A 12542-nucleotide genomic window follows, 5' to 3' on the forward strand; every position below is an offset into this window, starting at 1 on the left:
GAACCGTTGGAAGGAAGCATGGCGCAGGCCTGTTCTGCGGTACTCCGCCCGCGTACTCCGCCCGTGTTCTCCGCCCGCGTACTCTGCCCGCACCAGTGAACCATTGATATTTTTAAGGAATGGCTTATAAACTGAAAAGAAAAACCAGCTGGAGGAGAAACGGATGCAACAATGTAACGCTGCCTGCGAGCGACACGACGACCACTGAGAACACCGCAGCAGACCCGCGCTACGAAGCACTGCGCTATATTTTTAATGGCTTTTTAAAAAAATGTAGAGCGTGAACAGCGGATAACGAGACGCCGTCGCGGAGCGCTGCCTGAGCATCATTACCACCCAACGGACAGAATGGGACAAGAAGAAACAATGGACGGGCGTTCTACACTTTGTGGGGGAAGGGGTGAGAGAGGGGGGTGATCATAGGGCGATGGGGGGGTAGTTTAGGGACAGGCTCACACGGGCGCAATATCACTGTGTATTACATGCGCATCGTACGCGGTGATTGAGTCAGCACGTTCCATTTTACCGCGTATTACATGTGAGAGCGCCCGATTATTCTCTATGGCTGGCTACGTAATAAATGCTGTACACACAACGTCGCTAAGTGACCGAGCGGGAAATAAGACACGAGTTGGACTGTGTGAGAGCGTGCGGGCATGATGATGTCGGGCGCAGCGATATGGCTGCTCACCACCGGCTCCACGGCGGTATACGCTCATGGGAGCCGGCGCTACTCTCTACAGCACTCGGTGAGGGGAGAAACAAACGGCACTAATCCTGGGCTATACGTACTACGCAAAGGCCATGGAGCGCTGGCACAGGAGGAGCGCAGCCAACCGGGTGCAACAAGCCCTCGTCTAGTTGGTCGCCGGAAAAACAGAAAGTTATGATTTTTTTTTTTGATTTGGGGAGGAAAAAATGAATAATGGTTGCAGCAGGAAGAGGTTAAAGAGGACCCTTCCCTCTGCTAGTAATTGCTTTTAATTCCTCCTGGACCATCTTTCCCTAAATCCCTGTTGTGCTGGTCCTCATTTGCTCCTCCTAAAAATGAGAATAAAGTTGGGGTTGTCCCTACGCAGACTGCCGCAGTCCCGTTAGTGCCGACAAATTCAGACGGTTGAAACGCCACCCCTCAATGCTTAACACCCAGTTGGCCTCCTTTCCCCATACATTTCCAGGAGGAATTAGAGAGGAACAGTACAATGTATAGCTTTAATGAAAGATGCTTCAAAATGATTATTTCATGGGGGATCCACATAATTGCTGACATTGCTGCATGGGGTATAGACAGGCTGGATATGATTGGCGTCCGCTGCTGGGTGAGGTGGTGAAGCTGGCAGAGTGGGCTCTACCTGCCATGTCAGTCAGTGCCAGCTTTGTGGTTCTAGACTGGAGAACTAGATAAAATATCTGGATAACTTGATAATTCTTCCTTTCTGACTGGAAGGGGTTAAAGAAGCTTCCGCGGTGTTAATATGTGCGCAAATCCTCTCTCTGCAGGCCGAGCGCGTTGGGTTTGTGGTTTCTGCACTCGGAGCCAAAGCTTCAGTTCGTAGCGTTTCGCAGGCAAGTCCAGATGTGAAGAGCGGAGGACGGCGCCAAGTTCGTGCCAAGTAAGGTAAACCTTTGCTTCATTCATATTCCATGTGTGTGCCCGCTGCCACCGCCAGAGGGGACACCTTTCTCTCTGTGGTTGCACCCTTGTATGTGGTGACCCCCCCTGTATAGTAAGATCAGTCCTGCAGTTCACAGATTAACCTGCAGGTGGCGCTGCTTCAGATGTCCGTGCAGTTAGTCAGTCTTGCTGTCTCCTATAGAACGTGTATTGTCAGATTTACATCCCTGGGGGGTCGTGTCCATCGATCCGCTGAGCAGGAGACCTCGCAGGAGCACATGAGTGCTGTGATCAGGAAGCAGGATGAAGATTGCCCACCGGCTCCTCAAGACTTCTCTCCTTCCTCCTTCCAGACTCCTCTGGATGACACTTTCTTACTAATCCTGTGCAGAGAGATAAATGCTCAGTGACTGACTCAGGGGAAAGCGCTGCAAATGTCCCCCCGGAGCCAAGAGACTCTCGATCTATGGCACTAATCTCACGGAAGACGCACTTGTCCGCTTAAATACTCCGTGCTGCTGGGCGGTTTTCTGGATAGGAGAGGCTGATCTTATGAAAGGTCATAGGCAAAGGGCTCATTCACACAGGCGTAAATACACTCCTAAGACGGGGCACTGAATCACCATTGACTTACATTGGCGCACTCAGACCTGCGGTTTTCACGCTTGCGGAATAAAACGCAGCATGTCCTATTTTGGTCCTTATTACAGACCGAAATAGTCCATTAAAGGGGGGCGGGCTGATGTGGGAGGTAATAGACAGTCACATAATGAGGGGGTCAGCGTTGCAGAGAACATTTCAGGAGATGCTGATCCTGTGGAAGTCCACCGCAGTACAGAGTATTTCAGCACAAGAGTATACTGACAGGCAGAGTCAGGCCTCATGTCCACGGGCACGCACGGATACAGAGTGCAGAATCCAGCAACGGATTCCTGCCGTGCCCGCAGACATGAGGCAAAACATACATTTACTCCCCTGTCCAGACGCGGCGCATGTCTCCTCCGTCGCGGACGCAGTTTCTTCTGGATGGAGCATGTGCCGTGTCTTTTTTAAATCTCCTGCTCTCTTGCGCGATCTGCGGCATGTCTGCAGTCTCAGCTATGGGTGGGCCGTGGAGTGGACGGCTTCCATTTACTTCAATGGAAGCCGTCCCTACGGGATCTACAGGAAAGTGGAGCATGCTGCATTTTTTCCCCGTCGTGCGGATAGAAATGACATCCACAGGTATTTACATGCGGATGCCCAATGATAGTCTATAAGCACATGCCACTGCGGATCATCTGCAGTTCAGTTATGCCCGTGGCCATGAGGCCTGACATAAGGCGACAGCGCACAAATCCCGTGGCATCGTGAATCCTATTCTTGTTTTAATACACGAGCGATGTCCTGTCGCTTCACAATCCTCGCAACGCATCGGCCATTGATTTCAATGGGACCTCTCAATGCGTTGCATGGCTCCCAAGTGCGATGCCAGGTTTCCCTTTGAAGTCAATGGGAAACAGAATTCCCCATTCAGGCAGAATCAGGTTTTTGCCTGAAAATCACCTCGCACCCGCAGGTAAACTGCATGTTCTGGAGCGTGATATCGGGCCGTGTGTCTCGCCCTTGTGTAGGTAGCCTGAGGATGAGACTCTCAGCAGCGCAGAGTATCTCAGGAGAGCAGACAGCTGATCTTGTGAGAGTGCGTATAACGGAAGGAGCAGGTCACAGCAGCGCGGAGTATTTCAGCAGAGGAGTGCTGATCTTCAGTAAGTTCCCAAACTGTGGGATACATGATGTAAAGAGGAGGATCAGCCGGCTGTTCAGGAGAGTGCTGCTGTTTGGTCTTGGGGGAGTTCATATACTTAGTTTCATATTGAAGGGGATGGGATCTTAGAGCAGTGCAGAGTATTTCAGCAGATAAGAAGATTGAGCTTGTAAGAAGTACACATTGTGGTAAGAGGAGAATGTCTTGGACTGTGCTGATCTTGTGGAAGGAACGGGTCCAGCAGCACCGAGTGTTTCAGCAGAGGGTGTGAAGGTCACAGGCTGAGGCATACGCAGCAGAAGCAGGAGGTCCTCCAGCAGCGCAGAACAGGAGAGCAGAGGGCTGATCTTGTAGAAGAGGTTTTAACCCCCCCCCTTCCCCTACATATTTTTCTTTTTCCCAAATTTTTAGTTTTTGTTGGTTTTTCTTGTTTTTTTCCTGCGTCATTTTTTCTTTTTTTTTTAAATTTGGCAAAGCTGGATCATCAGGGAACCTGAGCTACAGTCCACAGCCAATCGGGAGCTAGGGGCGTGACAGGGGCCTTCCGCCATGCAAGCCCTGTAAGCCCTGTCAAACCCCTAGCTTCCGGTGGCATCAAGGTACAATATTACCTGTTTGCTCTTCCACTTTAATATAACTTAGGTTGTTCTAATACTATTACAAGTTATCCACAATATGGGGGATAACTTGCTGATCGGTGGGGGTTTCATATTCCCACCCCACCCCCTACAGCTTATCCCTAGAATGGGTGCCCGGTTTCCCCTGTTATTCTGACTGTGGGGTTAGAGCACCCCCAGTGGTGAGGAGGAGAATGAATAGAGCGCTAGTGGTGCAGTAATCACTAGCACTGCATTCACTTTCAATGGAACTCTGGAGGCACCCGGGTGGCATCCACTCTGCTTTTTCTGCCAGCCCCATTGAAATGAATGGAGCACTGGTTACGCATGCTCGGCCAGCGCTCTATTCACATTGGCGGTCAGAGCAGGACACACTAATCCCATTCTCGAGATCAGGGGAGACCCCCTCCTGTGGATAGGGGATATATTGTAATCTTGGTACAACTCCTTTTAATAGACTCTGGTCATGCTCTGTGTCTTCAGAGGGAATTTACGTTGGGCATATTCATCATTGCACTCTGAGCATGCTCTGAGCGTGGAAACCTAGAAACCTGGACTGCAGTACTGGGCAGTAACTGCTGGCGGCGCTCTCCTTGCCGCTTGTGGCTGGCTCTCACCAGTCCTGGTTTCTGTGTTTTCCACCCTTCGATCATGCTCGGAATGCAAGGATGAATGCCCTGTGTACAATGTAGCAGTGCCTGGTTGCCAAGCAACCACAATGCTCTTTTTTGGGTCCAGGCGGCTCCGACAAGTGAGCAATTTGTGGCGCAGTGTCCTGTCAGCGGCCGTGCGAGCACGGGGTGACTATCACAATAATCATGGCTGACGGAGATTCTTTTTAATGTATTTTTGCTTTTTTTCATGTATTTGAGTTTTCCTGATGTTTTTAGTGATGGCTGCTATGCAGTGATTTTTCCGTACATGTGCTTCTGTAACTCCGCCCCCTTACGGTATATATATTTTATATAGGACACATTGAATATATTTCATATTTGTGACTATTTCTGCGGCTGGATTAAGCGGGTCCTCTCTACACGGCCGACGGCGCTTGGATTGTTAGCAGAACTAAAATCTACGCTCTGACAAGCAAGTGATTTGGCGCTCAGCGCCCTGCCGGCGGACGCTTGTAAACGGGCAGCTTTCACCTAAATTCGCTGTTTCTAGTGATTATTTGGGCAATAATCACTCCAGGTAAAGGAGGGGGATCTCCAGCACAGGATGTTTAAGCAGAGGACAGCGCTCATCTGGGGGCTCATTCACACGGCGGTGCATTTAGCCCATATCACACGTGTAATAAGACGGCATAGACCACATTTATTTGCATTCGGTTATTCAGATGAGTTTTTTGTTTTGGTAGAAAAAAATCGCCCCATGTTCTGTGCTGGTCCGGATCGCGGATCGAAATCGCCCATTAAAGTTTAGGGGATTGCGTAAAAATGCAGCAAATACCTGCATGCGTTTTTGGCAGGAGACCATGCGTAAAAAAATAGTAAGCCTAGGGTCACACGGGGCGGATTGCCGTTGGAAATCTCGCGGTTTGGCCGCAGCAAAAACCGCGAGATCTCCGCCGGCAGAGCCGCCGCGGTTTAAGCCGCGGCAGCTTTGAAGCGGTCCGGCCGCTTGCTCTTCCGTTGTGGCCGGCGCTCCCATAGAGGAGAGCGCGGCCGCAGCTGAATGAAGAAAAGAATGAGCATGCTGCTTCTTTTGAAACCGCGGCTGCGGCCGCCGCAGCCGCGGTTTCAACCGGATTTACCGCAGCGGATTAGCCGTCCCATGTGGACGAGATTTCTGAGAAACCTCGTCCACATGGCTGGCTAATCCCGGGCTTAGCGGCCGCGGGCGGTTTTGCCGCGGCAAATCCGCCCTGTGTGAACCCAGCCTAACAATTGGGTCATTTTGTGTTTTTGTTTTTTTTGTTTTGTTTTTTTACACTTGTGAAAAAAGCGCAGTGAAAATGTGTGCAAAACCCCCCCAGCGTACGCAGCAAAAACCCCAGCTCATATCACGGACGGACGCTGCATACCCCTGTGTGAATGAGCCTTACATAGCTCTTCCGGCAGCGCACAGTGTTTCAGGAGACCCGCGGGCGACGTTAGTGGTGACTTACTGCTGGGAGTACAACTATGGCGGTGTTGGCAGTTCTTCGTGCTCGCACTTGTATTCGCTGTGTCCAGTTGCGCAGCCGCCGGTGCGCTCCTCATTGTTCTGCGTGGTATAGGGGGGGTCTCGCTTCCTTCCTCAATGGAAGAGCCGTCTCCATATATAGCTGGCGGCATCTGTGATCATTGTTTTCATTCCTCGCGGTTCCTGATATTTGTCGCTGTGGCACCTGCGCCGTCATAGGAGAAGTAGGAGTTAGTTTCTGTTCCTTGTCTCAGAGGTGACCACATTCAAGTCAGTATCCCCTCCAGGAAGCTGAGCTACAAGCAGCTGTTTGTTGGGGGTCCTCACTATGTACAGCGGCAGTGAGCATAGGAATAGTGTGGTTGGCGTATCTGTGCGATATACCGGACCCTCCTCTGGGACCCCCATGCAACTGGAGGACTGTGTCCTTTACAGGCTACAATCACAATCGCCCCCGTGTGACTGGCGCCTGAGTCCTGCTGCGGAATCCGCGTCCCATTCCGCCGTGCGCACACAGATTCTGAGATCCGTGTTGCGACAAAAAAAATTGAGATGTCAATTCTGTGCGCAGTTCCCGTGTGAAATCCTGAAATCCGCATGATTGGCTGGAGCTAAACGCGCATACGGACCGACGCTAAACTCCGCAGCAGAATCCGAGGCGCGGCCACAGATAGAGCTGTCGGATCCACGTCCGTAAAATCCGATGAGGGTCTGACCGTATTTCGCCTGCGTTGTATTTTGGATTTGGTACGAGCCTGATACCCTGAATCAGCGGCGCCTCGATGCACGGTTAGCCGCAGCCGCAGCCGCTTCTCCCCAAGCAACATCTGCGCTCTCCGGCTGCTCTGGGAAATTCTGTTGGAGCTGGGACGTAACCGCCATTCAGGAAGCTGAGGAAACCCAATATGCTCGTCCGCCTCGGGGCAGCCGCCTGCTATCTGGAAATTAGTCTGCTTAATTAAAGCCTTTCCCCCCATCAAGCGATATCCATCACCGCTAAGTACGTGTAATTCTTCCGCCACTACGAGGTTATTAATAAAGCGGCAATGAACGGGACCGCAAAGAATAACCCTGGAGGGGGGCTTATAAGGCTGCAGACAATGTGGAGCGCGGCTCGTTGTGAAGGAAAACGTCAAAAACTGCGCTGCGTAAATCCGTCTTTATACTCCAGTCACTTCCGAAGCTGCATTGACTGGTCTAGAGGCTGGCGCTGTGTGTAGAGGTGCGCCCCTAGCTCCCGAATATCTAACTCCCATGGAAAATGTCCTTGGGGAAACTTACGTAGACCCGCGTTTTGTACGCTGACGTAAGTAAAGGGTTCCCCAGAGCGAAGTGCGACAAATTTGTTAAAGCAACAATCCTGTTCCTGTCCAGACACTCGTGGGGGGACATAAATTGCCTGAAGTTAATCCGTTAGTTTCAGGTCCCATTTTGCTCGTCCAAGATGGTGGCCACAGTCTGTCCACTGCTTCATGGTCGTGTGTTAGACTACTGATGGCAGCTCATGTGTTCAGCGCTGGCCAATCAGAGAGCAGCATGCCTTAGACTACCGGTGCACAATGTGTAATTAAGGACAAGGAAATCGGGGTCCGAACCCGAAGGATATGTGGGCCATCCGCACCGAGGACCAGCGGCGAGTCATATAACGCACCCCTCCGGTCCCTGAACAAAGAGTTGGCCTGGAATTGGACGGTAATTTCAGGGTGCGTTCACACGTAGCCGTCTAGCCGTAACCTTGTGGGACATCCAAAATAAAGGTTTGAATTGTGGAATATCCCTTTCAGTAAGATTCTATATGGGGCCAAAATCTGCTGCGACACGATGAACCAGCAGGGGGCGGCAGTGCAGTACATGCAGCGAGCGGCGTCACGTGGACACGGTTTAGGGATCCTAATGATCGTAATTCCTGGACGTTCCTCGGGGCGCACTCGCACGGCGCACGGTCTGTCCGTTTCCAGTTGAATTAGTGTATTCAGGTATTCAGCCTGCGATGTTGCTCTTAAAACGAAAATCAAACAGCATGTCTTATTAGGGGCCAAAATCGCCAAATAAAAAAAAAAAAAAATAAGAGAATCGCAGCGACCACGCGTTCGCACGCCCTGTTTTGTGTGGGTTGTGACGAAGCTGACATCACTGGGTCCTTAAGTCGTTTTTTTTTCTGTGCCCGTATGAAAAACAGATGAGACGCGGATGCAGCGTGGACTTAAAAAACGCTTGAAACGTGCTGATGCACGGTGTAAGCAGTGCGACAAACCGTATCCGCCCGTCTGAATGAGCCCGGAGTTTTTGTTGCTTTTTCCCCCCCCCTGTGCAGACATGGACGGGCCGCAGCTGATATACACGTCCGCAGCGGTTGGCGAGATCTCGTTTTGCGGGACGGATACTTAACCTCTATTTGTTGCATATTTACGATCCTCGTTAATAAATGGCGCTGAGCTGCGGGTTGCATGCCTCCATTAGTCACCGCTCTCGGCCCGGCCCTGCGGTCACAGCATTGTCTATGAGGGAACAGGTGCAGAGAGATGGCGTCACGCTCAGCCCTGTGACCTGCATTTAAAGGGCCTTCGTTAACCCCTTGAGGACCAGAAGAGTTCTTTTTTTATAACTGATTACCAAAGCTGGATTCTACGATCATTGCTGGAGATCGGCGGTCCGTGCCGCTCTGTACGACAGCCTTGGCCCGCTGCTCATGGCGAGCGCGGTGGCTAAGGAGGAGATTCCACGCAGTCGCTGCCGTCGCATCCACCCGCCTGCCGTGCTATATAACTGAGCTGATTGTATGGACGGTACATAAGGGGTTAACGAACACGCAGCCAAATCATAGGAATGTTGCAGTCACATGTCACTTCCATTGACGTCTGTGGTGAACCGGAATCCAATCCAGTTGGAGTGTTTGCAATTGCGGTATTGTAGTCGCGTTGGGTCACGGGTCGGAATGCAACACCATTGTCAACCCTGACGAAGTCCCAGAGCGACACTTGTCACCGTGTTGCCTTAGTCTAATTCTGCTCGTTTCATCTCAGTTTTCAGGGTTGTTACTCTTAGCACCACTGGAGGGCGCTGTGTGTTTACGTTCTCATTGGAGGGTCATTCAGCTCTGGTTGACTGACAGTCTGGCGGGTGTCCTACTTCTCTGGCCTCGTTACTGTAGGGCGATGGTGATTCGTATTGCCCTCTGGCTGTCGGGGTTTCGGCTTGTACAGTCTTGTCTTCTCTCTGTCCGGGTCCCCTATTCTCTGATTTCTGGGTTTGGGATCTGCCCTCATTTTACGCCTCCTTCTAATAAAGTCGATATTATGATTAACTCTTGAATTGCCAAAAATAAAGTGTTTTTTCCCCCCCAAAACATGTACTCCACGTCCCGCTTTGGATGGAGACGGATTTCACTGTCCATGTCACTCTTCGTCATGACTTTTGCTTACAGGGTTTACAAAAAAAAAAAAAAAGCGGAACTCGAGGGCATGTTAAGATTTGTCTGGAAGGAATGTCCTGAGCCGTGTAGAGAGCAGACGTTACCGTGCGGTGATGTAGAAGGAGCCCCGGACGCTGTGGGATTGTCGCCATGCAGGTTTTAGGGCTGTTCGGCTGCACCAGCGGGGGCGGTATGTATTCCTAGACCTGGATATTGGGGTCTGCTTTGTGGGTGATTCCGCATCCTGTCTCAGGAGCGATTCGCGTGCAGTTATTAACCTGTCTGGCTCTCGGGGAATTTTATTAGAAAATTGCGCAGGTGACAGCGAGAATGGAAGTGAAATGCTGAGATGTGAAAAAGACGTGTAATTAGCTGTCTGGAAGCTTTGCCAGATGAGCGTTTCACAGTTTACTTACTGCGGAGCAGAGGAGGGCGAGAGCGTTCCTGAGCAGAAGTTATGAATGGCTTTATTTACTACTTGTGAATAATCCTCCGAACCAGTATTACTATGCTTTATAATACTACAGGAGTACTGATCCCCTCCGAACCAGTATTACTATGCTTTATAATACTACAGGAGTACTGATCCCCTCCAGAACCAGTATTACCGTGCTTTATAATACTACAGGAGTACTGATCCCCTCCAGAACCAGTATTACTATGCTTTATAATGCTACAGGAGTACTGATCCTCTCCAGAACCAGTATTACTATGCTTTATAATACCACAGGAGTACTGATCCTCTCCAGAACCAGTATTACTATGCTTTATAATACTACAGGAGTACTGATCCTCTCCTGAACCAGCATTACTATGCTTTATAATGCTACAGGAGTACTGATCCTCTCCTGAACCAGCATTACTATGCTTTATAATGCTACAGGAGTACTCATCCTCTCCTGAACCAACATTACCATGCTTTATAATACTACAGGAGTACTGAGCCTCTCTAGTACCAGTATTACTATGCTTTATAATACTACAGGAGTACTGATCCCCTCCAGAACCAGTATTACTATGCTTTATAATACTACAGGAGTACTGATCCCCTCTAGTACCAGTATTACTATGCTTTATAATACTACAGGAGTACTGATCCCCTCCTGAATCAGCATTACTACGCTTTATAATACGACAGGAGTACTGATCCCCTCCAGAACCAGTATTACCATGCTTTATAATACTACAGGAGTACTGATCCCCTCCAGAACCAGTATTACTATGCTTTAAAATACTACAGGAGTACTGATCCCCTCCAGAACCAATATTACTATGCTTTAAAATACTACAGGAGTACTGATCCCCTCCAGAACCAATATTACTATGCTTTATAATACTACAGGAGTACTGATCCCCTCCAGAACCAGTATTACCGTGCTTTATAATACTATAGGAGTACTGATCCCCTCCAGAACCAATATTACTATGCTTTATAATACTACAGGAGTACTGATCCCCCTCCAGAACCAGTATTACTATGCTTTATAATACTACAGGAGTACTGATCCCCTCTAGTACCAGTATTACTATGCTTTAAAATACTACAGGAGTACTGATCCCCTCCAGAACCAATATTACTATGCTTTATAATACTACAGGAGTACTGATCCCCTCCAGAACCAGTATTACCGTGCTTTATAATACTATAGGAGTACTGATCCCCTCCAGAACCAATATTACTATGCTTTATAATACTACAGGAGTACTGATCCCCTCCAGAACCAGTATTACTATGCTTTATAATACTACAGGAGTACTGATCCCCTCTAGTACCAGTATTACTATGCTTTAAAATACTACAGGAGTACTGATCCCCTCCAGAACCAATATTACTATGCTTTATAATACTACAGGAGTACTGATCCCCTCCAGAACCAGTATTACCGTGCTTTATAATACTATAGGAGTACTGATCCCCTCCAGAACCAATATTACTATGCTTTATAATACTACAGGAGTACTGATCCCCTCCAGAACCAGTATTACTATGCTTTATAATACTACAGGAGTACTGATCCCCTCTAGTACCAGTATTACTATGCTTTATAATACTACAGGAGTACTGATCCCCTCCAGAACCAGTATTACCGTGCTTTATAATACTACAGGAGTACTGATCCCCTCTAGTACCAGTATTACTATGCTTTATAATACTACAGGAGTACTGATCCCCTCCAGAACCAGTATTACTATGCTTTATAATACTACAGGAGTACTGATCCCCTCCAGTACCAGTATTACTATGCTTTATAATACTACAGGAGTACTGATCCCCTCTAGTACCAGTATTACTATGCTTTATAATACTACAGGAGTACTGATCCCCTCTAGTACCAGTATTACTATGCTTTATAATACTACAGGAGTACTGATCCCCTCCAGTACCAGTATTACTATGCTTTATAATACTACAGGAGTACTGATCCCCTCTAGTACCAGTATTACTATGCTTTATAATACTACAGGAGTACTGATCCCCTCTAGTACCAGTATTACTATGCTTTATAATAGTACAGGAGTACTGATCCCCTCCAGAACCAGTATTACCGTGCTTTATAATACTATAGGAGTACTGATGCCCTTCAGAACCAGTATTACTATGCTTTATAATACTACAGGAGTACTGATCCCCTCCTGAATCAGCATTACAATGCTTTATAATACTACAGGAGTACTGATCCCCTCCAGCACCAGTATTACCGTGCTTTATAATACTACAGGAGTACTGATCCTCTCCAGAACCAGTATTACCATGCTTTATAATACTATAGGAGTACTGATCCCCTCCAGAACCAATATTACTATGCTTTATAATACTACAGGAGTACTGATGCTCTCCAGAACCAGTATTACTATGCTTTATAATACTACAGGAGTACTGATCCCCTCCAGAACCAGTATTACCGTGTTTTATAATACTACAGGAGTACTGATCCCCTCTGGAACCAGTATTACCGTGCTTTATAATACTACAGGAGTACTGATCCTCTCCAGAACCAGTATTACTATGCTTTATAATACTACAGG

The 12542-nt window shown here is 48.6% G+C and overlaps 1 protein-coding gene across 10 annotated transcripts in view; it reads left to right on the forward strand.

Annotated features, from left to right (window-relative positions):
* PTK2 (protein tyrosine kinase 2) overlaps window positions 1-12542 on the forward strand; it is a 223555-nt gene that overhangs the window by 28054 nt on the left and 182959 nt on the right. For 6 of the 10 annotated variants that reach the window (XM_066578756.1, XM_066578744.1, XM_066578753.1 and 3 more), the window contains exon 1: window positions 9613-9705. In XM_066578756.1, the coding sequence (XP_066434853.1) occupies window positions 9666-9705 (40 nt within the window). In that variant the 5' untranslated portion in view covers window positions 9613-9665. Of the gene's footprint in view, window positions 1-1500; window positions 1619-9612; window positions 9706-12542 lie in introns of those variants that run through there. The other 4 variants (XM_066578748.1, XM_066578749.1, XM_066578750.1 and 1 more) reach the window with 2 other exon arrangements.

Source organism: Eleutherodactylus coqui, chromosome 9 (genome assembly GCF_035609145.1).
Source record: "Eleutherodactylus coqui strain aEleCoq1 chromosome 9, aEleCoq1.hap1, whole genome shotgun sequence".
Classification (NCBI taxonomy): domain Eukaryota; kingdom Metazoa; phylum Chordata; class Amphibia; order Anura; family Eleutherodactylidae; genus Eleutherodactylus; species Eleutherodactylus coqui.